The sequence below is a fragment of the Colletes gigas genome, unplaced genomic scaffold (genome assembly GCF_013123115.1).
Source record: "Colletes gigas isolate AHSC1104 unplaced genomic scaffold, ASM1312311v1 Colletes_gigas_Sc00020, whole genome shotgun sequence".
Classification (NCBI taxonomy): Eukaryota; Metazoa; Arthropoda; class Insecta; order Hymenoptera; family Colletidae; genus Colletes; species Colletes gigas.
In genome coordinates, this window is record NW_025106649.1 from 882,582 (window position 1) to 910,168 (window position 27,587).

The window sequence follows — 27,587 nt, forward strand, 5'->3', positions numbered from 1 at the left end:
CGTTGTCAGAAATACCAGGAAAGGTCAGCAGCGGTCAGCAGAGGCCAGCGAAGGTTGGCAGAAGTCAGTCGTAATTGTTATACGTCGTCAGAAATATAAGCGGAGGTCAGGAGAGGCCAACAGAGGCTGGGAGAGGCTGGCAGTAATCAGTAGTAATCGTTATACGTTGTCAGAAGTATGAGGTGTGGTCAGCAGTGGTCAGCAGGTGCCAGCAGAGGCAGGCAGAAGCCCGCACATGTTGGCAGGGGTTAGCAGAGGCCAGCAGAATCCAGCAGAGGCTGCGAGAGGCTGGCAGTAGCCAGCAGTAATGGTTATAAGTTGCCAGATGTATCAGAAGTGATATCTGAAATGATATACATATGCACGCTCATATATAGGAATAATAAAAATGAATTTATTTTTTTTCAATAATTCAGATACTATCAGGGGGTCTTAAAACGTGTATTTCCGTAAGAATAATTTCACAAAATTTTTTTCATTATAGTATCTTGCTTATGTTCGTCTACGTACATAGGTCGGAAAATAAAAAATACCTTCCCAGTCGTGACTTGGAATCGTATGCCGTCGACGTGAGGTCGAATTTCAGTTGTTCAAGTGCGAGAAGGCAAATGAGCCTTCCTCTCTCGACTCCCACGAGACGGTCCGAAATTACTTCGGGCAGCTTCGGAGAATCGAGAAAGGGGGCATGTGTCAGTTTGCCTTTGTCGACTCTCCGAAACTCCACGAGCTCACGTACGCGTGATCTGGCATAGGGTGAGTAGTGCACCCGGTGCTCAATCTGGCATCACTGATCTCTTGCTGTAATTTTGGTTTCATGAATCGCGTCTGTTTCGGGTAGTCGAATTATTACGGTATGGCTGATGTGGGTCTAAGTTTAGATGACATAATTAAAAAATCGCAATCGCCAGGAATGAGAAGCAAAGGTGGAGGGTGAGGCAGTTTAAAAAAATCACTAATAAAATTGACTCTGCAATGACTACTATATTATCGATTACCTTATAACCTTAAAGAATTAAGCCTCCAGTCATTAAAGAAGTTTGCCTTCTGATGTATCTGGCAATACCTTCAAGAAATCGTTATTTCGGCCGCAGTGTTACTTTCTCGAATCATTTTCTTATTACGCTAATTTGGCGATTTTAATTAACAATTTAATACAAAAAAGTAGAAGTTCCTCAAAATCTTTTGGTTTTACTTAACGCAAAGTGTCATAAAAAATATTTCAAAGATCGGATCTTTTTTCCCTGAAAACGTTTCTCGAATATCGGTCAAAAAATTTCTATTGTCATAAATTTCACAGTTATTTAATAAAAAATTTTACAACTATCAATTATACTCCAAATGATATTTATTTACTGTTGTCTAACCCTGCTCTGTATTACTAATAATATTTAAATGTAACATTGTATGAGGTAAACATTTACATTTATATATAATATAGTATAATTAAATAGATCTGTCGATATTAATTATTCTTCTGTTATTTGTTGTACAGTGTTCGTAAACGAATTAATAGGGGAGCACGTGCTAATGGTTCTTTAAGGGGACGCGGTGGTACGCAAGTAATTACCGATGCAAGATTTAAAATTATACAAAAAAATAGAGAGAAACTTACGGATGCAAGAGACAAACTAGCTGAAATTGCAAAGCAAAGCGATGCTAGATTAAAATTAGACAAGATACGTGCGTCCCAATTGAAAAAAGTAGAATCACAGTTGCCTGGAATTTCTCGAAAAACTGGTCGCAATGGAAGGTTGTCTTTATCGACTAATAAAATGCCACCGATAATACCGCATTCTATACCTCCTAATATTCCAAACAACTATATGCCTCCGTCAACAAGAGCAGTAGGTTATAGGCCTCCGCTGCTTACAGAACCTCATTATATGGGAGACATGAACGTGGATTACAATGATGGTGTGAAAAATTTGTACTAAATATTTGAAACAACGTATTATTCGTAAAATCATTTGAGATGTTTATGTTTCAGATTATTTAATGGAAACAGCACCTTTAAGACGAACCGTGAGTAATGAATATGCACCTACACCACCACCACCGCCTCCTGTGTTCAGTATTAAGCCTTCTGCATCTCCTTACACATGGGTAAAACCAGCAAATACTAACATAACAAGAATTGTACCTTCTCGGAAACCGGACGTAGACAGAGAGCGGGATAGAGCAAGGGACTATAAAGTTATCGCGCGTTCCACGATGGTGAATATTTTCATAATTGCTGTTTCATTAATATGGAATATTAACGTTTATATTTGTGCTTGATACTTGTAGACAAAACCCGCCTCCCCATTGTACAAAGAAGATTGGAGTTTTGGCACAAAATCACGGTATACATTTGTATTAGTTTGTTTAATTGGTCTATTACACGACATTAAATTTGTTGTAATCGGTGCTTAACAGTAATGCTATTCCATAGTACTATATTAGCAGAAGATCCAATAGAATCAAAGTATTACGATTCGAGAAGTCATAGAGACGTGGGTGTAAAATCAAGATTAGATTCGATACCAACTAAATCACGAACCATGAGTGTTTTATCCCGCTCGAAAACGAGCTCTAGTTCGTTATCTCCGTCAACTGGTTATAGAATCGTAGTGTCAAATTTACAAGCAAATGTTACTCAAGAAGATATTAAGGTACGATTCGTTAAATCAATAGAATTAGTATTAACTTAATCATGAGAACCACCAATGTCTTTGTATTTCAGGAATTGTTCGAGGATGTTGGGGAATTATTAGTGTCCAGATTAGTACGGCCGGGCACCGCGGAAGTAATTTATAAAACACTAAAGGATGCTACTAAAGCTGTTGAAACTTATCATAATAGGCAGTTAGATGGACATCCGATGAAATGTCTTCTCGTAAATCCGCGACCAAAAAATAATCCAACAGGTCCCGCTGTTAGGTCTCTTACAGAGTAAGTATATAAGTTTATAATTATTTAACCGTGAAATACGTGTTGTATAAAAATATGTTTGCATCCTTTTTACAGAACTAGAAGAAGCGTAAGTTCAAGTTACGTACAACCGAGTTTAGAAGCCGTGCATCGCGCATTGTTCGACGATTCTTAAGTAAATATATCACTTTTAATCAGAAAATGCCATGTATAATGGTAACGAATTTTATTCCAAATATGTCTAAAACGGAATAAAAGTGGGGAATAGGGATGGAATGAAGAATATAAAAAAATCGTAACTTGTAGAAAGGGGAATTCTAAGTGGAATTTCTATTAATGAAACATCACTTAGTTTACTTTTACTTTGTATAAAACAAGTATGACTTCGACAATTATCGAGAAGAATACGATAGCAATGAATTTAATTTGTAAACAACAGATACAAGATGCTTCTTGTACATTTATTACACTCAAATAAAACAAAGCATTTAGGAATTTTTAATATTTCGTTTTTAATGAAATTTTGACACGGGAAGAAAATAAATGCCTCTGTGTTGGAATTAAAGCGAAGAACCCAATATACCTGTTACTCGAAGTTCAATAAATTTCGTGGCTTTCGACAAGATCTACAATAGATACGAGGATTAGGCGTCGTTACGATAGAATCTATTACAGGTTTTATTTGCTCGGTACAAAATGGTTATAATAATGTAATTCAAATCTACAAGTTATAAAATCTAATATATCGTGTGTACTATTAATGACATGCACAGAGTCCTTTCAAAAGTAGACACTGTTCAACAGATACAAACCTTTTTCCTATTTTGCACTGTCCAGTAGACAATCATGAGAATTCTCATTCCACCGAGTTCGATTATAATCGAACGTGTTATTTTGTGTAAAGGCGGGGCAACATGCACGAATTAAAAACACTAGACAGTTTAATGTAATTCTCAAACGATAGATTCCTTAATTGTTCGGTATGTATTTTTATTAAATTTCCAAGGCGTTGAGTGAAAGGAATATTTGGGGGGGGGGGGGATGAATTACGAAGATTCGAATGAAAGTTAACCGTGCTGTAACCGTTATTGTAAGATGCGTGGCCGAAGGGAAGTACGGGGCAAGTATTTGGAATCAGTCGACGATTGTAATCCGACGTAATAAATGGCACATAAATAATTTTATTCTTTCGTCACAACTACAATTTCTAAGGGAGAACAAATTTACGAGACACGATTCAATTTTCTTCGAGTCATTAACCACGTGTTTCGTCGACAATTATATATTAACGTTGTGTACCTTTGTTACCCTCATACATCCACGTGAAAAGAAGATATACAATTAAGATACAAAATATAATAAAAAAATTAATGTAAAATAGTTTAGTACCTAGACGCTACGGCGCGATCGCTTCTCTGTGATATTTACAAAATGTCATTAATTAGCACTGATCATCAATACTGAATCTTATCTGAATCTATTATTCGCTGGTACGTTAAAACATAGGAAATTTTGAACTTCGGTTTCCTGGAATTGTTCTCACCGTCGAATAATATTAATTTAACTTTTGCGATTGCTCGCTTTGGATTTGTTTGGCAACCGTAGAACCTCCGCGTACGACATCTCTAACCGTTTCAATCGCGCTACCTCTTCCGACGCCGTGCTAGGTTTGTAGTCCTTGTACTCGAAACTATTGTTATGTTGATTGTTACCGTTGCTGCTTGTGTACATGTTCGATTGCCTTACAGCGTTCGGCGATCCTTTCGTCCTGTTCGCGTAACCGTAACCGTTCCGCGTGCCACCATTTTGATCGGCCACGGTGAACGGTCTGAACTTCTTCTTACCGCCGCTGTTCAATTTCGGCGGCACCACTTTCGGATTCGTCGTCGGGATCACGTCCGCGGCGTTGGTGGTGGTCGTGGTGGCCGTCAGTTTGTCGTTGTACGATAACTTTCTGCTAGCGTACTTCTTTGGCGTTTTCTTCGAGCCGTGGAAGTTGATCGACACATAGTCCAAACGATTTCCGTTCCGTTGGCTCGCTACCTTTCCGTGTTTAACGTGCGCGTTGGTTGATTCGTTCGTTTGCCGTTCGTGCGCTGCGTTCGCTGGAACCGGCGTTTGCACTCTGTACAACGGTTCGGACACAACGGACGAGACGATAGAAGAAACAACGCTCTGATTGTCGTCTGTGGTTTCGCTGGGGAAATACTCTTGCGTCAACGCCGACGACTGCGGCTGGAAAACCAGCGTGTTGGACGAGTCGTCCAACAGTGGCAGCATTTCACCTTCGTCTTTCGCTTCGGCCGCGCGTTTCAAAATGCTGAATATTTCACTGAACACTAGCCTGTACTCCGGCGTCTTGCGGAATCTACTTTCGAACGGGCTCTTGTCGTCGTAGATGCTGAACTTGCAATCCTCACCGTCGGCGATGGAACATAGGAACGAACCGGGTCTTCCTTCGGTCTGCGTCGCTTTGTTGCTCGTCTCGTCCAAGAATCCGGAAGACGACGTCTCCGCTTCGGAGAAGTCTGTGGGGGTGGCGGAGAATGGTTTCTTACCGCAGATCTCCGTCTTGGTGCGCGTACCGTTTGCATTCGTGGATTTCGTCGACTCTTGCTGCAACTCCGTCTCCAGTGACCGATAGTTGAAGCTACCGAATTCGCCCGACATCTCGAGCTCTTCTTGCAGGGACATGCAGGCCGCGGGCACATTGTCTTTTTGTCGAGGCGCCGAACGTCTTTGGACTTCCAACAAGGCTTGATACTTCTCTACGAGTACTCTATACGGATTGTACGGGTCGTTGGTCGTTCCGTCTTTATTGCCACCGTCCTGCAAGCAACGTATTTTTACATTGTACGTATCAGCTGTACAGGCTAATTCTGTAATTTGTACGCGAATCCTATGGCGAGTCACAAAATTATTGGCGCAGGTAATAATTTGTATAGAACTATGAGAAACGAAAAGACGACAAACGAATTTTAATAGTTTCTATTAAAGAGCAGCTTGTCGTTACTATTTATAGTATAGGAAAATATTACAATTTTAAAGCAATTTCAAGACATGATTTCACTGTTATATTTTGTAGTTTCATTCGTTAAAGAACTATTCGTTTCTTAACCTAAAAGATGTATTAAAACCCCTTTATCGTCTTCTTATTTTACTCGATGCAGTCACATTTCTTGTACGCAATCATTTTGCGACTCTTTATGCGTGGAACAGGCGAGAATTTGTTAGTATAGTTTAAATGATTTCGCGAATGATTACTGTTAAAAATTACCTTTGACGTATTGTCGGGCTGCGTCTCGTTAAAAGTTTCTTGCTACCGATCAAACATAAATTTTGTTAGTGAACTAGTTCGTAATTTTCAAAAGCGTGTTGTGCGTTTGGAGTTCAAAGATCGAATGGAATCGGTGATGCAGCTACGGTTACGTGAGTTTTATTGTTAGAAACGCTAGCTTTGCGAATAGAGTAGGAGTTCAAGCACGGTACTATACTGCCTCGCTTCTTGCATCATTCTACGTTAGGGATACGTGCAACGAAATCGTCCCCACCACAGTTTACTGAACTACGCTGAATATTTTTAATACGGTATCGTGTAAAAATGATCACAATTAAAAGAAGTGAAATATTTTAGTATGATTGCAAGAAGAGGAGCGGTACTTGCATGAAACCGAACGAATTAATAAAATGTAATTCGATCGTTTCGAGAGCATTCAGAAAACGAGGATGGCTGGGTAAGAGGCAAAGGAACAGCCAGATTTATAGGATATTAAATAAAAGAAGCAACATCGGTTATTGGAAAAATACATTTTATTTAAGATCATATAAATCTGGCACTTACATCGTACAACACAATTTTAACAAATACATCGACTAGATATACTAACAACATTCGGTCATGCTCAAAAGTCGAACGAACAAAAAAAAAAACTAAAAAAAGGTAGACGATACAGCAACTTAATTCTAAAAAGTAAGCAGCATCGCTAGATATCCGATCTACTTAAATTTTAAGTATCAGTCTCGAACGATTACACGAAACGATAACTTATTTGCTAAGTTCGATAATTTAACGCAGTCTTATTATTCTTTGAAAACGAATCTTTTCTCTACACGCTATATAATATTTACAAATTGTAAACGTTACGCTAATTTCCTTATTTTAGCAATACTCGGAACGTGCAAAAGAACATTTTCTGTCATTTCATCCGAATGAATTTAATTCTATTGTCGTTCACTTATCGTATTAAATTCGTTACGAACTCTTAATAATGTAAGTGCTCAGTTATAAGTTTCGTTTTGATTTACCTACACCGTACCTTAGCCAAGCTTATCGAAAAAGTCATGACGCGTCTAACACTGTATTCGTAATTTTGATATACCTCAAAACTATATTTGGTTAAACTAGTAAAACAATGGAATGACACTAGGAACAGTCTAAGCTTAAAAAAAATCTTCGATATATGTAGAAACGATTATCCATCTAGCGTGAACGCCAAAATACAAACTTGAAATTTTAATGCTCAAGAAAGACAAGAACCTATTTGAAGATCAATTAGAAGAGATCCTTTTTTTTTATATTAATAATAATTCCAATTATTATTAAGAATAGAAAACGAAACGAATGGAAAAAGGAATACTCAATTCGTTGACATAGCTCGTCGTTACGGATATTCGTTCTACGCATGCGTCGAGTGAATCCTATCGATATCAACGATTTACTTTAGATTTTAATTATGGACACGAGTAATTAGCGTTGTCTATATACATGCGATGCTCTAAAGCAATTTTTTGCGATTATTCAGCGGCAAGACCTTTTTTAGAATAAAAATCGGTATTCGAAATGGTTTCATCAACAACGGTATGATGCATTCGTTTTTTATGTAACATATCGTATGGAAAAAGACAACGATCAACGACGGTGCTTTCCATATATACGCGAAAGCTGTCCACAACGGGAAACGAAATTCTTTAGTCTCTGTTTTTGCCTTGGATTTCTTAATCTTTGTTGCAAATGTTTCCTAAAGCAAATAAAATTCAAATTACTTTCCAAGCGGGGCTCGTTGAAAAACTTCGAGCCCGTAACATGTATCATCGACGGACGAATGCGAACGAAGCAAAGATCAAAGAGGGGAAAAAACGCGGGAAAACTTTTCATGCGGGTATATACAGTTCAACGAAACAAGCCTTGGCAAATATAGAAAGAAAATAATAATTTACCTGAGTAAGCGTTTCGGTTTCGTGTTGATTATCATTCATCATTGATTCGGCCATACTAATGTCATATTCTTCCTGATCCAATATTACCGTGAGTTCGTCGTGCGTTTTCGTCTCCATACCGCGCAAACATCGACCGCATAATTGTCCACGTCTGAAAATATTCAAATGTTTCTTCACTGAAACCTGTTTCTGTGCAACAAATTGTCGATTTGACGAATATTAACATTTTTCACGGCTTAATGTGCTCTGATAATGTTATGATCGTTTGTGACAGTTTACCCTATCTTTCTAGGTTATGGGAGAAGTAGGACATTTGCACGCCAAACGCGGTAAAAATATATTGTGACTAAGATATTATACCTATCTATCTTTAATTTTAATTCATACACAGTTCTATTAACTTTACATGTTGCAAATGATCTAGATGACGCTACAGCCTCGTAGAAAACTTAGGTGTACATTTTACCCTTTGTACATTATACATTATTATAGAATACAATATTTTAGCATTTTAGTGCGAGTGTGCAGATATATATGTTGTACTAAAGTAGCTTACTGGTTTTTTTTTATTAAGTTATGAAAGAAGTTACTTTTGGATCAGTCTTCATCGTTGGTAAGGCATTTAAAGGATTCTGACTCCTATTAATTTTTGTTTCAATCTGAAATCTTCAGAAATCTCCCTACATGTTTCGTCAGCTTTATAAAACAATTGACATTGTTCTGAGGTAAGTTTTCTGCCTCTACTCATTGTGGTTCCTTACAATAAACTTTTAACTATTTTACCTAATTGACGGATACCGACAACAGATGCTTTCAATATTGATATTTCAACAAAAAACTAAACGTAATAGAAGGTTTAAATTCTACAATTATAAAGTTTAGATATTTTTTGGAGCTTCTCAAGGCAATATAGACAGTTTATAAATTAAGATGTGGTTTGTATGAAAATAAATGGCTGCCACTGTGAATGACAAGACTTTTTACAATGGAATTAATTGAATGAATTTAAGCAAAGGAAGTTAAGTAAAACAAGGTTACCAAAGATACGTACCTCACTTCCTCGAGCGCGTTTATTTCTTCTTGAAGATTTTTTACGTCTTGCGCTTTACTACGCCAAACGTTTAACAGTTCCTCCAAAGTACTGTTCTCTTGCATTAGAGTTGCCAATTGTTGTCCAAGTTCCGTCGCTTTCTTTTGTTCCCTTGCTCTTTGGCTTCGTACCTCTTGCAACTGTCTTAGCAATTCGGTCATTTCTTCTTCCGACGGGGCAGCGTTCTGTAAAACGTTTCAATGATATTCTTCTTTACAAAACAATAATCGCTTCTGAATACTACATCAATCAGTAAATTGGTAACTACAAATTCATAATGAAGGGCTCAAAGGGGAGGGTGCTAAAAGAAAGTCTGTTGATTGTTCAACATTTATAAAAGAAAATAATGAGGGAGGATAATGACATCCGCCATTGTGTGGAAAAACGTTCTTTTAAAACAATCATTGTATTTATTAATTCAAATCATTTATCTCTAAGTGGAATAAAATAAAAAATTTTGTACTGATTGATTATACTCGTCAAAAAGAAAGTAGAATTAAAAATAGATCTCTTAAAAACGCATTAAATGTGTAAAAATAAGGAAAACCAACCGGATTGGACTAAATCATGTTCGAAATCAACACGATCGTAATCTGGTTAGAATGTTACACTCATGTACGATCCATAATTTACTGTAATTTCAAATGCAGATCGCGAACGTGAAGATGTTACTTTTCCACGCCATGTTAGGCGATACGAAAATATAAGCAACATCGATAGAATAACGATCAAGGAAGTATTGACCCGCGAACTATGATATAAAATTTCGCTAGTCCGCGATTATAAATTATTTCTCAAATGTAACAAAAGGAGATTGTTAGGAAGTTGTTCGAACCGCACGGAATAGAAATTCCGCAGTGAAATTGTAAGTTTTTATGCTGAAATCGAGATTCAACGTTTTATGTTCGGTATCAAACGGTATAGTCCGATTATTATCGAACTTATCTAAGATCGGGGCAAAATGAATTCTATGAATATTTATACCTGTTGTGTGCTGCCACCCTGCGTGACCGATGCTTTCCATAGACTGGTCTGTGTTTGCGTGGTTTTCATCGATTGACTCGTCCACTGTTGCCGAAGCACATTTCTATGTCGTTCGTTTATCTCCTCGTTTTTCTTCTGTAAATCCTCGCACCGAGATTCGAGATTCTCGATCGTTAAACATTGACTGTTGACAAATCAGAAAGAAATACTTTTACAAACACGAAACATATGAATTGAATAGAGTTTGAATATTAACCATAAAGAATATATTTAAAGGAAAGTGTTTCTCCAACGATTCCCCGTGCGTGTATGGGCGGAGTATCGACACGGCGTGAGTGGGGGGAACCGACTTCGAGCCTTTTATCGAGGTAGAGATTCGGTCTTATAACGAGTAGCTACCATAAAATTGTCAATATTCGTACCTTTTGATAAGTTTCTTGTCAGTAGTGTTCTCCATCACGAGGCGGTGGTTGGCACGTTCCAAGTCCTGTATACTGACTTCGAGTTGCTCATAAATTTTTAGTCTTGAATCGTTCACTTCCCTCAAGGCAGCCGTCTGTTTTTTCATATACTAGAAGAAAAACACCACGTAACGTTAAACTAATAGTTCCTTACGATCAACGAAAGAATTTTGAAGCGTAATTATCGACAAATTACCTCTATCTCTTGTGCTTGTTCCTCGATCGTGGTGTGGTGAAGTTTGATGATGTTCTCCAATTCTTTATTCCGTTCCAGGAGGGTCTTGCCGAGTTCTGCCGCCAACTGTAGGTCTGTAATAGAGTTACGAGCCGATTAGATAAATTTAGATTCAACAAACAATGTATTTAGTTGTAATTACTGTTTGATGAATTTTTGAAAATGTCTAAACAAATTGCAAGAAGATTGTATCGGTGCTGTTTACGCAATACAAAGTTATCAACGTGTAAGGTCTTACATCATTACATCGAGTAAAGATTATGATCATATATGAGGAAGCATTTTGAAAAGCGAGGCTCAGTTTAATTATTATCGAACCTAATTTAATTTAATGTGCTGGTTGTAACGAACTACATATTTGGTTTTAGAATGCACTTATTAAACTGTCCAATACAAATTTCTACGATGCCAATCGGTAGTTTTAATTAATCCAATGAATAATGAATAATTTTTTAGAATTGAATGGATATATACCCGAACGTATAATTATTATTTAACAATGTTTATGATAAATAATGTTTATGATAAATAACGTATCTTTATAATTTTCTTTAATCAAAATTTACAATAATAATAATACATGTATAATTATTTTAAAGATTCTGGTTTTTAGTTATTTTGGATATCACAATTACGAATAAATATTCATAATTAAATTATCTAATGATCAGTATCTCGGGTACATAGTTTTGGATATAAAATGGCTGATAAAGTGTGAATATATTCAAGAAAATTATTTAACTAAATTGTTATCTCGTATCTATTCATTTTAGTTATTGCAAAGTAACTATAAATATTTAAATTTCCATTGAGACTTAGTACACTTGCGATATGATTGTTACACCTTGTAGGTTTTTATTTTTCTATTACATTTGTTATTTTTAATATTTTTTTATTTAACTTCTGAAACGAAGAAAAAATAAAATTGTACTTCGTGCCTTTACTTATATCGAGTATATTATTATATTTTATATAAATGTATTGATTTTCAGTAGCTGCTGTAATCATAAGTTGCTGGATAGTTACAAAAGTCAAAGTTGTTTGATAGTTACATTCATCCATTTTAATGAAATTTGGTACCATTATGTCAAAAATATTCCACAGGTATTTTTTTTGTCGGCCATATTTCGCGTTGAGGGGGTGAAAACCGCCCTCAAAACAAGGGTGGTGAGACATGGTTGATTAAATATCAATAATTAGTATTTTTTTAACGATGAATTTGACTGTATAAATAAACTTACAAAAAGAGTGAATAATTTTTAAAATCTGAAATCTATCTGCCTAAATACGAAATATGGAAACTCTTGTCTGTAGATGTTAATACTGATTAAGCTTGAGTTTGATCAACTCTTAATAGCCAACACGCTCTCAAAGTGTTCCCCGTTTTGCATTACATGCTAGATTTAAAGATTTCTTATCGAATGTGCACGAAACGTTGTTCGAACTAAGAATTATAATAATAAATTTTAGTATTTCGAACGCGTCGAGCAACTGTGTTTCTTTCCACGACGACTTGTAAAGCACCACTGAATACAAACGCCACGCGACACGAATAACCGAATAGCGAATATAGCGGCTATGACGAGTTCTATCGCTCTTGTTGGACAATTCTTCTGTGCACGATGTGACTTTTAATCTCAAACGATAGGGTACAACTTTCTGCCCAATTTTTACATATTCTTAGAGCAGTTATAAAAAAAAAAGATGTTGCAAAAGAAGGCAAAGTTAAAATAAATAAGGTTAAAATTTGATGGACAAATAAAAAAATATATTAGAAACTAGATTGTCTAATTTTTATACATTCTTAGAGGAGTCACTTCATAAAAAAAAGACGTTGCAAAAGAAGGCAAAGTTAAAATAAGTGAGGTTAAAGTTTGATCGAGAAATAAAAAAGTAAATTAGAAACTAGATTGACTAATTTTTACACATTCTTAGAGGAGTCACTACATAAAAAAAAGTTGTAAAAGAAGGCAAAGTTAAAATAAGTGAGGTTAAAGTTTAATGGACAAATAAAAAAATATATTAGAAACTAGATTGTCTAATTTTGACACATTCTTAGAGGAGTCACTTCATAAAAAAAAGATGTAAAAGAAGGCAAAGTTAAAATAAGTGAGGTTAAAGTTTGATGGACAAATAAAAAAATATATTAGAAACTAGATTGACTAATTTTTACATATTCTAAGAGGAGTCACATCATAAAAAAAAGACGTTGCAAAAGAAGGCAAAGTTAAAATAAGTGAGGATAAAGTTTGATCGAGAAATAAAAATATAAATTAGAAACTAGATCGGTGGATTGTACGGGCATGGGAGTCGTAGGGTTAATTGCGTTTAGTTTTGTAGAACTTTCTTATTAGCGACGATGATCGCTCGTCAGCGTCTCGAATGATTCGAAACGATCGCGAATCGGAACGATAACGCCGGATGTTCCAGGCAGGTGAACTTGACGGTGAGCGGTCTGATTCGCAGCAGTCCGTCGTCCTGAAACTGACGACCTCCAGCGATTCCACAAGCAACGAACGTGCAACCATACTCCAGCTAGGGCCAAGGACCTTCGCGCTGAGCAAACGACCCAACTACCGTTTCTCCTTACTATCCCCTTACTGTCATTAATGTTACCAGACTCGTGTTAAGGGGTTATTATTCGTTTCCTTCGACCAAAAAAAATCCATTTTTCATACATTTTTTTTTTACGAATATATCAAACTTAATCTCGTCTGGAATGTCTCGTTTATTTTTAACGGTGGGGAATTCACGAGGGAACTAATATTTCTTTACGAGCAAACAATCTTTCAGAAGGCCACATTTTTCGAGATTTAAGGATCATCCAAGTTTTTTTTTCTTTTTTTTTTTTTAGTGAAATAATGTATTTCCCTTATTCTGAAATGCAAATTCCAGCTGTGTGTAATATGTTGATCTCTAGATGACCTTGAATGATAGAAGTCACGTTTAAACGAGTTTTAATGGATACATGTAGCCATTTTATATCAGACGGTATTCAAAATAATTATTGTTAACTATATATTGATTTATCATATTCGAAAGCGTATAGATAGTTGCCTATAGGGTATTTGACCCCAGTCAGTAATTTTAATCTTCTTTTACATAATGCGACTAATTAGAAATTAAAGCTCGCCAAGAACATTTTGCAGGATTTATGCATGGCTTCTTTTATGGGAACTTGCTATGTAGTTTCCAGTATTAATTAATTTATAAATATATAAAGATTCAAGAAATATTTTTCGTCACATCCCTTAAAATTCCTCATATTAGTAATTGAACATTATATTGTTCAGAATATACTTGTTAAACATTCTAATGAAATTCGAAATATGGACATAGTTACAGAGGATTTAAGTAGGCTGCGTTCGAGCAGAAGATGATCTGAAATGAAACTTTAAACACGTTTGTGTCGAAACTATGTTATGCTCAAACTGGTTGACATGATTTCACACAAGCTAATAAACCGATTAAATTCAAGTTATACATACACATTTATATAGAAAATATTTAATATTAATTCTACCTCTATATAAGATAATTGGAATTATTCCAGAGTATTACAGTTATTAAAATTATTTAATCAATAATCCCTACTGACCCGCTAATGATCCATCATTAATTGAAGAAAAATTCTGTCTATCTCTGATAGAAAGAATATATCAAGAAGAATAAGGAAAAATTGATCAAATATTTATTTTAGATATTGGTATTACAAAAATTACCAGAGTGAGTAAACATTGTATCCTGTGCCTATTTTGTTTAATACTTTTTATTTCGTTATTGATATAAAATTTTTATCTTGTAATTTCAACGATTTTTCTCGTTTTATTCAATACCAAAAATTTACAGTAATTATTGCTTCGTTTCGAAAAAATTGCATCGTTTACACATTTTTTTTTATTATATGCATCTTGTGGCCTAATTCGCGACAGATGTTTTGCAAACATCGATATTGTATAAACAACTGTAGGATACAATAAGAAATACTAAGAAATTGTTCTTTTGTGGAAAATGAAGAAACAATACATACGAAAAGAAGAATTAATTTTTGAATTCTTTATGCTTTAGCTGTGAATGTTTTAACATAACGTTCGTCGATTTTCTATATCATTTCTAACATCTAAATACGATCAGTTAGCTACGTAAGAAAGTAAACATAATTACATGCAGTATTAAGTTCAAATGCGTGTAACGTACTTCGAAGCACGAAGTAAAAGTGTTCTCGTGTCATTTCTATCATAGAATGTCGATTCGATAATTACAAGCATAGATCGATGTGTTTATTAAACGTTTCTCACAATTTATGTTTTGGTTTCTTTCGGTGTACACAGCTCAGTTAGATTTTATATTATATTGTGACTTGTCAGGTCTGTCATGCAATCTCGGTCTTTGTCTGAAATGTCATTATAGTTTCTGTAAAAAAATTTAGTTAATTTTCTTTTATACTTCGATCACTATTGTAAATTTAATTATTGCATTTCTAATGATGATCCTATATTGTTCGTTTTTGTTAACTCTTTGTAAATAATTTACTTATTTCTAGGAAAAATAAAACATTTTTATCACCGGTCCGTTTACCTGTTAATGCATAACATTCAGAAAAAATTCATATTTTATAGATCCGTACAATGTTAGCACAAGAAAAGCACGTCGAGTAAAAAGACTTAATTATGCGAAGTAATTAAATTTTGTACACCGGGACTAAGATATAAATCGAAGAGTTTAATAAACACAGTAAACTATGTTCGTATAATTATGAACTATTCCATTAATTTCGTAGCGCGACAACCGATATGTGTTATGAATTCTGTCGTAGAATATTTCTTCGTCGCGATACTTGTCTCCGTAAACCGTTCACCATTATGCAGGAATTTCTGTCACTCGTCGCTAACCTGCGGGTTTTACGGAACACGTTCAAAACATATGTAAATAAATCCTTCGTACAATTCAACATAATACTATTAATACCTTATTCTGCATAAGTATACACTTTGCATGCGTTTTCCATATGTTTTTTCACACCGTAAGTCTGTTCCTTCCTAAGGTTCGAAGATCAACCAATTGTCGACGGATCCGTCTCAAAAATGGGCAAACTTTTGTTTAAATTTTTATAATAAAACCACCGCACGAACGTTCGTGAAAATTCGATCAGTTTACAATAGACGAATTTTTATTTCGTCGACGTAAGATATAACTTGGTTCCAAAATTAAAAAAGCTTAATATTCATTCTTTATTAGAAAGTAGCGTTTAGATAAGAATATCACTCGCGTCTGATCTCTGATCTTTGATCTCTGATACTGTTTTGAATACGCACGCGTTTCCCGGCGACGCTTGATCGATCAAATTCGTTCGAACAAATTTTTACTTCGTCGATGCAAGATAACGAATTTTAATATTCATTAAATTCGTAATACCTGTTTTGTATTTTTTTATTGGAAAGTAGAGTCCAGACAAGAACGTTGCCAATCTCTGATCGACATTTAATCCGTAAAGCTCGTTTGCACGAATTTTTGCTTCGTCGATGCGAGATACAACTTCGTTACCAGGTGAAAAATGTTAATGTTCATTCAACGTGCGGATACTTCGTTTTTTTTTATTCTTTGTTGGAAAGTAAAGTCCAGACAAGAACGTTGCCCATCTCTGATCGGCACCGTGTCGAAAAGGCGCGTATTTTCAAGCGCACACGTTCACTACAGAAATTTTATTGCACGGTTCGCCTTGTCGATCGATCGAAGATATTCCGTATCGATATATGTACCTTCCGGACCTTGGAGACAGGAGAGCTCGATGGAGTAATCCCAACATTCCAACGAATTCATCTGCGCCTGCGGGTCCCATACCACGTCCACGCTAGGCCCGTTCATCTTCCTCGAGTGTCGGCGACAGTAGTCGCAAAATATATATAAAAAAAAAAAAAAACTTCGAAGTTCTATAAAACGATATTTGTTCACTTTAAACTTCTGTCACACGACGCCTCGTACAAAAGGACTAGCTCTCGCGAACAAACGCGAAAACCACCGGTCCCGCGAGCTCGAGTTCCCGGTTAAAACCACTCTAACGTCGGATGGCAGATTTCGGGCTCCTCCGGAGCGTCCATCCAGATGATACGATTCGCGTACGACCGTTCCACGCGGAGAAGTCGGGTTATCGACCACAACCGGTTCCACCAAAGGTAGCCGGTCTTCTGTGATTCACTAGGTAGCCGTGGAACGCGTGTGCAGCCCAAACGTCGAATGCCCATCCACTGCTAACGTAACTCCCTCTCTTCTCCTTCTTTTTCCCCTACCCCTCCCCGCTCCTACATTCTTCCAGTCTCTATTCCCCTACCCCCTCCTTTCCCCCTACTACCGACGGGAATGCCTCTCCTTTCTCACCTCGTGTAATTCCCTTCCGACGGACGATGAGCATCTTTCCTCGGGTAGAGATACTCTCACTCCGCGCGGTCACCTCTTCTTCCTTTCCCTTCTTTCCCACTTCTGTAAACGCGTATCTGTTTCCACGGGGTATACACACCGCCGATGCACGTGCAAAACACTGTCCCACTTCTAGCTACTTTTATTTCGTGCGTATGCCCCGGCGCATGGGAACCCGTCGCACCGTCGGCTATTTCCACCCAAAAAGACCGAAAAGAAAACACGTAACCGCTAAAACCTTTGTCACAATTTTTTTTTTTAATCATATACACGGTGACTCGAATTAATATTACGACGCTAAATTTTTACTTCGTCGCGGTGCAATCTTGTTCGTAAGAAAATATATTAATATTGTGTAAGACTGAGACTGGAAGTTGGAATATTTTCGAAACTCCTGGTTGTATTGAAAAAGTTTTGGATAAAAAATGAATGGTTTCGAGGCGGTCGTTGTTCGATGGAATTAGTATTTTTATACGCGGTCCAGTAGATGACATTTGGAGGTTAAGTTTGTTTTTTAAACGAAGTCATGTAGTTTTTGATACACTAATCGATTCAGCTCGTCATTCTCTGTAAGAAAGTGTAAAGTTGTATCGAAAAACCTTTACTTTAGGAGATACTTTAATATTGCAGACATTGTTAGGTTATGTATTATGTTTTATATGAATTATTTCACAAAAGGATATCTATAATAAACAAAATAATACATAAAATACTACCGATAAATCCTACTCCTTAGTGTCTGTCGTTTCGTAGAGAAAAATACCACGTGTAATGAAAACAAAAAACATGGCTGCCGTTGTACCCGTACCCCGCCATATTTAAATTAAAATATCTCCTAAAGTAAAGGTTTTTCGGTACAACTAGCTTTATACTTTTTTGTAGAGAATGTCGAGCTGAACCGATTAAAAAAAAAAATCTTGACCTACAAAACAAAACTACTAAAACGGATTAAGAAAGCCAGTAGAAATTAAGCATTTGTACGATTCGTGTTATTATATAAAATTCTAAATTGAAAAAATATATCACTTACAGTGACTTACAGTAAACCAACGTTTTTAATTGTACCCATTACAAAGCAGCAACACATTTTCTTACGTTCAACACGCGTGTTGTGAAACCTCGTAAGTGTAACTCATCACTTTATCCATCCACCCCTTCGTTTACTTAGTTACGAGACTTACGAGCGATGTTAGCACGTATTTCTAACAGTCTGACATTTTCTTGGACAACCAAGTGTAATAAAAATTTTTGTACCCAATAAATAATTCACTGAAAATAAAAAGCTTAATGGTTTAAAATGAACTGCTGATCGTTACCAACGAAATAGATCGAATATCAGCGTAGAAATTAATTGCACTTGCCTAAGCCGTTTCAGGGTTAACTGTTTACCGATGAAATTATTTCACGGCAAATAAATTTATATACCCGTTCGTTCCCATTTATTCCACATCGTTCTTCTACAAAAGTAATACCCGTTACGATCCGTAACTTTCTATTATTTTCCATTATCGTTTGCATTTTCATTTGCAATTTAAAACGGTACGCATTGAGATGAATTTTTGCAGACGTAAAACGTGTACGGTAACGATAGCAAAATGTTCATTGAATGCGACAACGCAACTGAAATATTCATCGGGTGGCTGTGAACGCAAGACGAGGACGATTTTTATTATACGAAACTCTGGCGATCGGCAGGATACGTTACTGTTTCCGCGTCGACAATCATTTTCGATCGTACGAGAACAACTTTCTCGCATGTATGCGGGTCTGCTATAACCAGGAAACGATTTATTGCTCGATTCGGGAGCGCGAGCGGGAGACTAAGCGGACGGAAATCTCACGTTGCGCAGGTGATTATCTGTGAAACGTATCAATATGTTTGTTTGTTTGCACACATCATTAGCATAAATCTGTCTCGTAAAATGTCCGGTTACTAACTTACTTGCTCTAAACGATTAAAATAACTTCCGCTCCGCAACCTTGCTCGCGTCCTACCAACCCTAACATTTTCACGACAGGCCACATATTTAGAATTATTTACTATACCAAAAATATAACAAAAATAGCTTCCACTTTTCGAACTTCAAATTCGATGTTTCGAAAGAATTTTATCTATTTAAGAAATTGATTTTTACAATCTGCTTGCGCGAAGTTGCATTTCGTTTAAATACAATATCGGACTCATCCTCGTTTCTATTATTTTCCACGGACGAATCGATTTGTGTATCAAGGCTCGAAAGTCACGCTGCATAATGAATTTAATGATAATATCGATGGCGTGTTGGCTCTTCGACGACGCCGTGACCTCGCGAACCCGATTCACGCAGGTGTACTTAATTTTGTATGTCTTCGTTCGTGCAACTCTGCCCCAACCGACATAATATCGCCGTTGCATCTGTCAACGAGAAACCATTATAGTGGAAACGGTCTGGCGTGAAACTGGAACGAGAGCTCCAACGAAGAGTTATGACTCAAGCTACGATAACACCAGACCAAGATTAATTCACGATTTCTTAAAAGACTGATAAGGATTAAATACAAAATTTATTTTTTGGAATTAAATACTGCAATTAAGTACTTTCAGACTCCTTCCGGTTTTAATATTTGGAGAAATTGATCTATGAAAGCTCGAAAAAAATAAAATAAAATTTAATGCAAAATTGACAAAAGATAACTTTCGTGAAATTTAAAATTAATAATTTAACTATGAGAACGTTTCCAGTCGAAGACTAATTTACAAATGTTTAAAAACCTTATAAGAATTAAAAACAAAAATTATTTTTCAGTCGTACACTCCCTCCAATGTTAATATTTGGAGAAATTAATGAACGTTCGAAAATAACAAAAACGAAATTGACAAATTTAAGATAACCTTAGTGAAATTTAAAATTAATGGTACAATATGAGTAAAATTTATTGAAAAGTAGATAAGATCTTATCGTCCGGTACAGCGTAACACTGTGCGTGTTATGATCGCTAAATCGAAAATGACGAATAGCGTGTTTTCACGAGCGATTTCTATGCTCAGTCATCGAGATAACGTTAGAAAAATGTTTCAACGGTTCCCGTTTCTTATTGGTTCCGTTATGAAATTTAATCAAGTTGTTTCGATAAGATATACCTGCATTTCTCGACGCAGGTAAACGGGGTTTATTGCGCCGTTAATTGGTGTCCATACAATTATCCAGCGCGCGAGTACGTCTTCGCGATCAGCTTTGGTAACTCGATCAAATTATTTCCCCGTGTTTTAATCGTCTCTCTACGTCGCGGGACAACTATAAACACGCACTGAAAAACAAAGTTTACGACACGTTAACGATTGTTTAAGAAAACACCATCGAAAACACGTTCTCGTTGTGTCGTTACGCTTTTTTACGATTTTTTTATTTTACTGTACCTTCCAAAGCGTGTGAGTCCGTTTTTCTTTATCACGATCGCGACTCCATTTAAATCGTAAGTTATGCTTTAGCCTAGAAATATACGCCGTAACGCATCGTGTGTTGAGAATAAATGATTGTAACATCGTTACTTGGTCGGTGGAAAGAAATTAGCTTCGTACAGTTAATTTTTACTTCAATTAAAATCTGGCAGAACAGGTAAAAAAGTGTTAAAAGATTTTGCAAATTGTTATACCGATTCTGTGACTGAAAATTCCAGGACAAAGTTTAAATTATATTTGTTTATAATTCTAATGTTTGAGAATCTATTTGGGAATTTATTTTATGTTTTTATATTGGGATTTATGTATATTAAATTATAAAAGATTTGCAATATTTGTCGAGAAAGAATGAATTTTAATTGTGCAGAATGAATGTTGAAATGGAATAATGGATCGAAGGATTTCAATCCTTTCTGTTGTTCCGAGTTTTAAATTTTAATTGTTTTATTAAAAATGTGCAACGAAGGGAAATATTCTTCAGAGCATGGTCGTTCGACTTTTAAGTTCATTCTTTCAAAGTTCATCACCTGGTGAGACAGTTGTAGGGCTTCCTTGCGAGCAAAAGACTCGCATGTTAAGAGCAAATTACACGCTACATGATCACAGAACCATGAACACCATGCTGAGGGCCGTGACAAAGCAAGGGCAGAAGGGCACGTGCCCATAGGCGCCATGTTACGGGGGAACCGACGAACGCCCTTTAAAGTAAAAAATTAAGCAGGTGATTTTAAAATAAAATACGTAAAAGCTCCACAAAACTCTTCAAATAACTCTTAAATTATTAAATTTCTTCTATTAAAAAGAAATTTTTAAGCATCATTCTATATAAAGAAATCTGACCCTTTTGTAATTTGAAATAGTTTTATAAAATGGGACACTGAATATAAATATTGAATTAAAACATTTTTGAACATGTTGGATTTATATTTTTACACAATTGTGAATGTAGTAAATTGAAATGTATTAAAATTTATTTCAAATTAATCGAGAGCAACTTTAAAATTTAGCAATATTGTCAAGACAGGAGGATAAAATTTCAAAAATTATTAATCTTGACGAAGATATAAGAGATTTTGCAAAAATTGAAAAAACTACCCTAAAATACACTCTTTTTGGATTCTTCTTTCACGTTCTCATACAGGCAATAAAATTTCTATTTACAATTATTGGATTTTAGAAATCTTCGAGGACCCATGTCTATTTTTGTAAAATCTATTCGTGGTTAATTCTAAGAAAACTAGGGGTGCGTGGAGCCCACCGGTGAGAAACATTTAAAAATATACTATCCCTCCTATGTTATCTAAGGCCAGTTTAAGTAAAAGTCGTTAAAGGGCAGGAAACGTTTTGAAGGGTGAACAGAGAGGGTGGTTTATGATTCCATTCCAGGCCATCGAACACCATTTTTAAGCTATTTTAACGTACACTGTGGAAAAAATGTGGCTATTCTAAGATTATAAGATAATCTGATTAAAAAGTTACACTTTAGGAGATTCTTAACACTAGAACTACCGACAATTATAGTGTATTTATTTGTATCAAAGGAATTAAGACGACAGATACTCGAAGAAATGTATAATGCAATGGAAATAAATGTTTATTCATTCTCTTATAGAAAAGTACAGCTTACAATTTTTATTAGAAATTACAAATGGGTCATTTTGACTGCTGTGATTAGCCTGTTGGCCCTCGTCAGTCCTTCTCAAAGACGAATTCACGACCTCCAATTAACGCATGAGGGTAGTCGACTGCACCCTCGGAAAACTAATTGCTCGGTTTACGATACGTCAATTTCTATTCGCAAGGCGGTAAGAGGCTAGGAATAAACATGGTCGCCAGATGTGCATAAATTTCACATCAATAAAGCAAACCTCCAGAATTTTATGAGGGGACCTAAATAAAAATAGGACCGGGGAGATCCTATTATAAATTCAAGTTTGGAAATCCAAAACGGGAGAAAGGTAAAAGTTTTCGCATTTATGGTTTTGACATGAGGGTAGTTATGTATCGGAGCCCTTAAAAAATGATGCACAAATTCTATCGTCAAAAGATGGCCTTGCATAGGGGTTGAGCTTTTTCCTTCATGAATTTTTTGTACCTTCGCTTGCGAGAGACGGCTTGCCCCAATTTCCAGAATCACCCTGTATATGAAAATTTAATACGCAGCGTAAGCGACTCGAGGCGTCGAATGTGAAGGTTCAGAAAAAAACTGCAGTGAACGCAGTGTTAGTTTCAACGTGAGACTTCTTCCAAGGCTATGTTTCTCAACGGAGGGTGCACACCCCAAAATTTTAAATACTTTTGGGGGCAATTGGAAAATTATTTTTCATCGATGTAGTCAAACGAATCGCCATTTTTATTTCAATTATTTTAAGGTTGGAAATACAAAAAGAATAATTTTACATTTTGATTCCCATGTATATAAGGGTGACAGGACTTTTAATTATGGAAAAAAAATAATTCTCAAGTTGAGACGTTGAAGAAAATAAATTTGGATAGAAATAAGTAGTAACATAAATTTCTAGTCTTGTATACTCAGGGTCGTTTCGACATACAATAAACTTTCATCATTGCACCGGTCAAAAAACCACCCCAAACAGTAACTTCGTCCGGGTAGAGAAAATAATTATGTAGAAATAGAATTCCCTAAAATTCAACAATTTTTAAAATAAAGAAGATGACTTTTTAGAACAATCAGCATCAGTTTATATCTGCTCTAGTGCCCAATTAGCCTTCAATTTTGGGTCTTGTAAGGACAAAAACCTGGTCAAATCTTTACGCAAAAGTCTATGATCGTTATTAAAAATTGTTCTTAAGGCGGGGTGAAAACGAGCACCCGTTGATCGAAACGCCGGTTGCGCAACGATCGACGCGGGGATTCTAAATCGTTGCCTCGTTTACCGCGAAACACGAAACACGAAACGCTAAATCCCTTCTCCCGGTTAGCCGTGGAACCGACTTCCTAGTGGTATTTCGATTTGAATAACCTGGCACGACCCCGGCTACGCCGTTGCTTCTCCTCCCGAATACTTTCTCCCGTGGAACGCTTCGCGAAACGTTATTAATCTCTTCATCGGTCGAATTAAAAGAGAGGAGGCCATTGTTGGCGTGGACAGAGCTCCGCGCGGCCGCACAGGTGCGACGTGTACACGTTTCGTACCGTTCCTGACCTTTTCGAGAGCGAAACGAACCACGGCGTGAAACCGTTTCGAAGATATTACCGATATTAACTGGAGTGTGTACGTCGGGCTAAAACGGTACCATTATCGCTCCTACCACGCCCTCCGTTCGCGTCCCCGGTGAACAACAATAAAGCACGTACCGTAACTTGGCTCTAAAATGCAATTTCACACTTTGCTTTTGCGCGGGGCAACGAGTGTGGGAATTCGCTGGCAGATACGGGTCAAAGTGTGTACCAACAATCTCGCGATTTCCATACTTTCTATCGTTGTTATTGTATCGCGGTACGCTCCTAACCGCGCCGTTATTCATCGTGCTTCGATCTATCTTTTGTTTAACGATTCGAGGAATTTTATGTCGATGTCGAAGAAACGAAATATTTCATGTATTCGATCGTCTTCGAAATTGTAGCCCTCTGTAATTCAGCGTACGTCAGCCGAAGTCAGGTGTTCATTATTTGCATACGTCTTTCAAGTTTGATTTTATAGGAATGATTCTTAAAATGAACATCGTTCCGAGGTTGGTACGTTCAGTTTTACGATCATGTCTGAGGCTCGTTTTAAGAATCATTACTGTATCGTCAATATGCATCAACTCTGTGATTTTTAATGAAAAGGGTGTTCCTCAAGTTGGGAGGGATAGAAGTGTTCAACTTACGAATCATGTCTGGAGCTTGTTTTAAGAATCATTACTGAATTACCAATACGTATCAATTCAATGCTTTTTAATGAAAAGGGGAATCTTATAAGTTGGATAGGATAGAAATGTTCAATTTACGAATCACGTCTGGGGATCGTTTTAAGAATCATTACTATATTGCCAATACGTATCAACTTCATGATTTTTAATGAAAGGGGTGTTCGTCAAGTTGGGAGGGATAGAAGTGTTCAAGTTACGAATCATGTCTGGAGCTTGTTTTAAGAATCATTACTGTATTACCAATACGTATCAATTCCATGCTTTTTAATGAAAAGGGGAATCTTACAAGTTGGATGAGACAGAAATGTTCAACTTGCGAATCACGTCTGGGGATCGTTTTAAGAATCATTACTATATTGCCAATACGTATCAACTTCATGATTGTTAATGATCAATTTCATGATTTTTAATGAAAAGGGGCATCTTACAAGTTGGATGAGACAGAAATGTTCAAGTTACGAACCATGTCTGGAGCTTGTTTTAAGAATCATTACTGTATTACCAATACGTATCAATTCCATGCTTTTTAATGAAAAGGGGAATCTTCCAAGTTGGATGGGATAGAAATGTTCAATTTACGAATCACGTCTGGGGATCGTTTTAAGAATCATTACTATATTGCCAATACGTATCGACTACATTATTTTTAACAAAAGATTGATCCTCCAAGTTGGATGGGATAGAAATGTTCAATTTACGAATCACGCATGAAGCTCATTTTAAGAATCATTACTATATTGCCAATACCAACTTCATGATTTTTAATGAAAGGGAAGTTTTCCAAGTTGGAAGGGCTAGAAATGTTCAATTTACGAATCACAACTGTAGTTTTACAGCAATAGCATCATTGACGAACAATCACTATACAAGTATTTTACACCACGTTCCACCAAAGTGGGAACAGTTGGTATTTATTTTACCTTTCAATTCATATCATATTATTAATATCTACCAATACTTATATCGTACAATTGTTTCCAGAAGCATAATCCGGGCTACAAAGGGTTAAAATATATTTTCTTTCAATTTTTATCCTCATTCAATTTTATTTACCCAGACAATAATGGGAGCAAAATGCAGGTGGAGCATCCTTAGCCTCGTTGCGTTTATACCAAGGTGAAAGGGCGAGTTTCAGCGAATGAGACTGTTGTACAAACCGAAACCAACTGTATTCTAATTTGGAAACTAATCTGAATATAGGATTACAGGTAGATGCTGTATCTGACTTATCAGTGTCGATCGAGAACACAAGAACAAGGAAGAAAGTTCACCTAAACATGCCCTATTCCAGATTCCTCTGGAATTATAGCCATTTGTCTCCCATAATTCTCAATCACGAACCGAGCTAGTGTAACAGATTCCAGTTTACTGTTCGTAAATAGTATTCAATAATTCTTGATTTGCCTTAATGGGAGAACGACAAGTCAATCTTACGTCAATTCCTCGAGTAATCAACCGCATGAATTATAGGAAGAAGTTTCATTGCACGCTTGTACGTCTCGTGTGATTTATGCACGATGATACACCGACACATTTCAGTCGAGTAGCTAGACACTTCTCGAACGAATCTATTTTATACGAGATCGATAAATCATGGGGGGGGGCATTGTCTGGTCTGCCCCGTTCCACAGATTTAAATCTGCTCAATGTTTATTTTTTGGGTCACCTAGAAACATTTGTTTGTTCAAGACCCCCACTGTCGGTTTTAAAATACTTTATATTCACCTTTTTAAAAATTAAATTCAACCTTTTGCAAATCTGGGTTTCTTAGAAATCTGTTTTCTTACATCGTAATTAAAATAGGATCTGATGGGAAGTTATTAATTTACTTAACAATAAGAGTATCGATTGTTCGCTATATTAAATATTGTGAAACTCTATGAACCTAAGCAACTGTGAATGTTCACAACTTTCGAAAACACTAATTTGATCTTTTATGTTACAAACTTGTGTACCAAATTGGATTTTTTGAAGCTTTGGTAATTTTTCAGACGGCTGGTAACGAATCCAAAATCACAATTTTAATAATAAAATGCTTAAAATATATTTGAAAGATTGAGGAATTCTCCAATATGGCGTCTGCAGACTTTGGACTAATGGCGACCATCTTGGTTAATTCCTACCAAGTTAAATAACTGCACGTTATTGGAATTAAAAATGATTAAAAATAGAATCAAATATATTGGGTTGTTCGGAAAGTCATTTCGTTTTTTTTGGGGAACATGAAAGACAGTTTTCGTATAATGAATAAATATTTTATTAAATTATATATTGGCCATTCTGGTCCAACACCTTTTGCCATCTTTCTGGCAGTAACATAATTCCCCTCTCATAAAAGTTTTGGTCCTTGCTGGCAAAAAACTGGTTCAGGTGGTTTTTGACATCTTCATTTGAGGTAAAGGTTTTGCCATCCAAAAAATTTTGCAGGGACCGGAACAAATAGTAGTCGGAAGGCGCCAGATCTGGAGAATATGGTGGATGTTGCAGTACGTCCCATTCAAGCTGTAAAAGTTTTTGGCGAGTGACCAAACTTGTGTGAGGTCTCGCATTATCCTGGTGGAACACTACACCCTTCCTGTTGATTAATTCGGGCCTCTTCTCTTTAAGTGAATCATTCAATTTGTCCAGCTGATGACAATAGACTTCTGAATTAATCGTTGTATTGTCCGGCAAAAGCTCAAAAAAAACGATTCCTTTGACATCCCACCAAACGGAGAGCATCACCTTTTTTTGGTGAATGTTGGCTTTTGACACGCTTTGAGCCGGTTCATCTTTTCTGCTCCATGACCTCTTGCGTTTAACATTGTTGTATACAACCCATTTTTCGTCCCCAGTAATAATCCGCTTCAAAAATGGATCATTTTCTTGACGTTTGAGGAGCGAATCACACGCGTCAACGCGACGACACAAATTTCGCTCCGTAAGGACATGGGGCACCCACACATCGAGCTTCGAGGTTAA

At 36.3% G+C, this 27,587-nt stretch overlaps 2 protein-coding genes across 5 annotated transcripts in view; one reads left to right on the forward strand and one right to left on the reverse strand.

Moving 5' to 3' along the window:
- The first annotated feature begins 766 nt into the window (after positions 1-766).
- On the forward strand, positions 767-3,407 carry LOC122400863. Its single transcript, XM_043402588.1, has 7 exons — positions 767-930; positions 1,493-1,914; positions 1,988-2,214; positions 2,287-2,342; positions 2,432-2,651; positions 2,723-2,931; positions 3,007-3,407. The coding sequence occupies exons 1-7, from the start codon at positions 854-856 to the stop codon at positions 3,083-3,085; spliced, it is 1,290 nt and encodes a 429-aa protein (XP_043258523.1). The 5' UTR covers positions 767-853; the 3' UTR covers positions 3,086-3,407.
- A 580-nt stretch (positions 3,408-3,987) lies between these two features.
- The window catches only part of LOC122400862 (cerebellar degeneration-related protein 2), a 111,492-nt gene continuing 87,892 nt past the window's right edge, over positions 3,988-27,587 (reverse strand). For 2 of the 4 annotated variants that reach the window (XM_043402584.1, XM_043402587.1), the window contains exons 2-8: positions 10,859-10,971; positions 10,624-10,772; positions 10,202-10,385; positions 9,179-9,402; positions 8,128-8,278; positions 6,188-6,229; positions 3,992-5,739 (exon numbers count right to left, since the gene is read on the reverse strand). In XM_043402584.1, the coding sequence (XP_043258519.1) occupies positions 4,471-5,739; positions 6,188-6,229; positions 8,128-8,278; positions 9,179-9,402; positions 10,202-10,385; positions 10,624-10,772; positions 10,859-10,971 (2,132 nt within the window). In that variant the 3' untranslated portion in view covers positions 3,992-4,470. Of the gene's footprint in view, positions 5,740-6,187; positions 6,230-8,127; positions 8,279-9,178; positions 9,403-10,201; positions 10,386-10,623; positions 10,773-10,858; positions 10,972-27,587 lie in introns of all 4 variants that reach the window. The other 2 variants (XM_043402586.1, XM_043402585.1) reach the window with 2 other exon arrangements.

Bases quoted from the DNA above. Each gene is read 5' to 3' on its own strand.
- LOC122400863 (XM_043402588.1), top strand. From the start codon at position 854: ATGGCTGATGTGGGTCTAAGTTTAGATGACATAATTAAAAAATCGCAA. The intron at 931-1,492 runs GTGAGGCAGTTT...TTTGTTGTACAG, and splicing joins ATGAGAAGCAAAGGTGGAGG to TGTTCGTAAACGAATTAATA. The intron at 2,215-2,286 runs GTGAATATTTTC...TGATACTTGTAG, and splicing joins TTATCGCGCGTTCCACGATG to ACAAAACCCGCCTCCCCATT.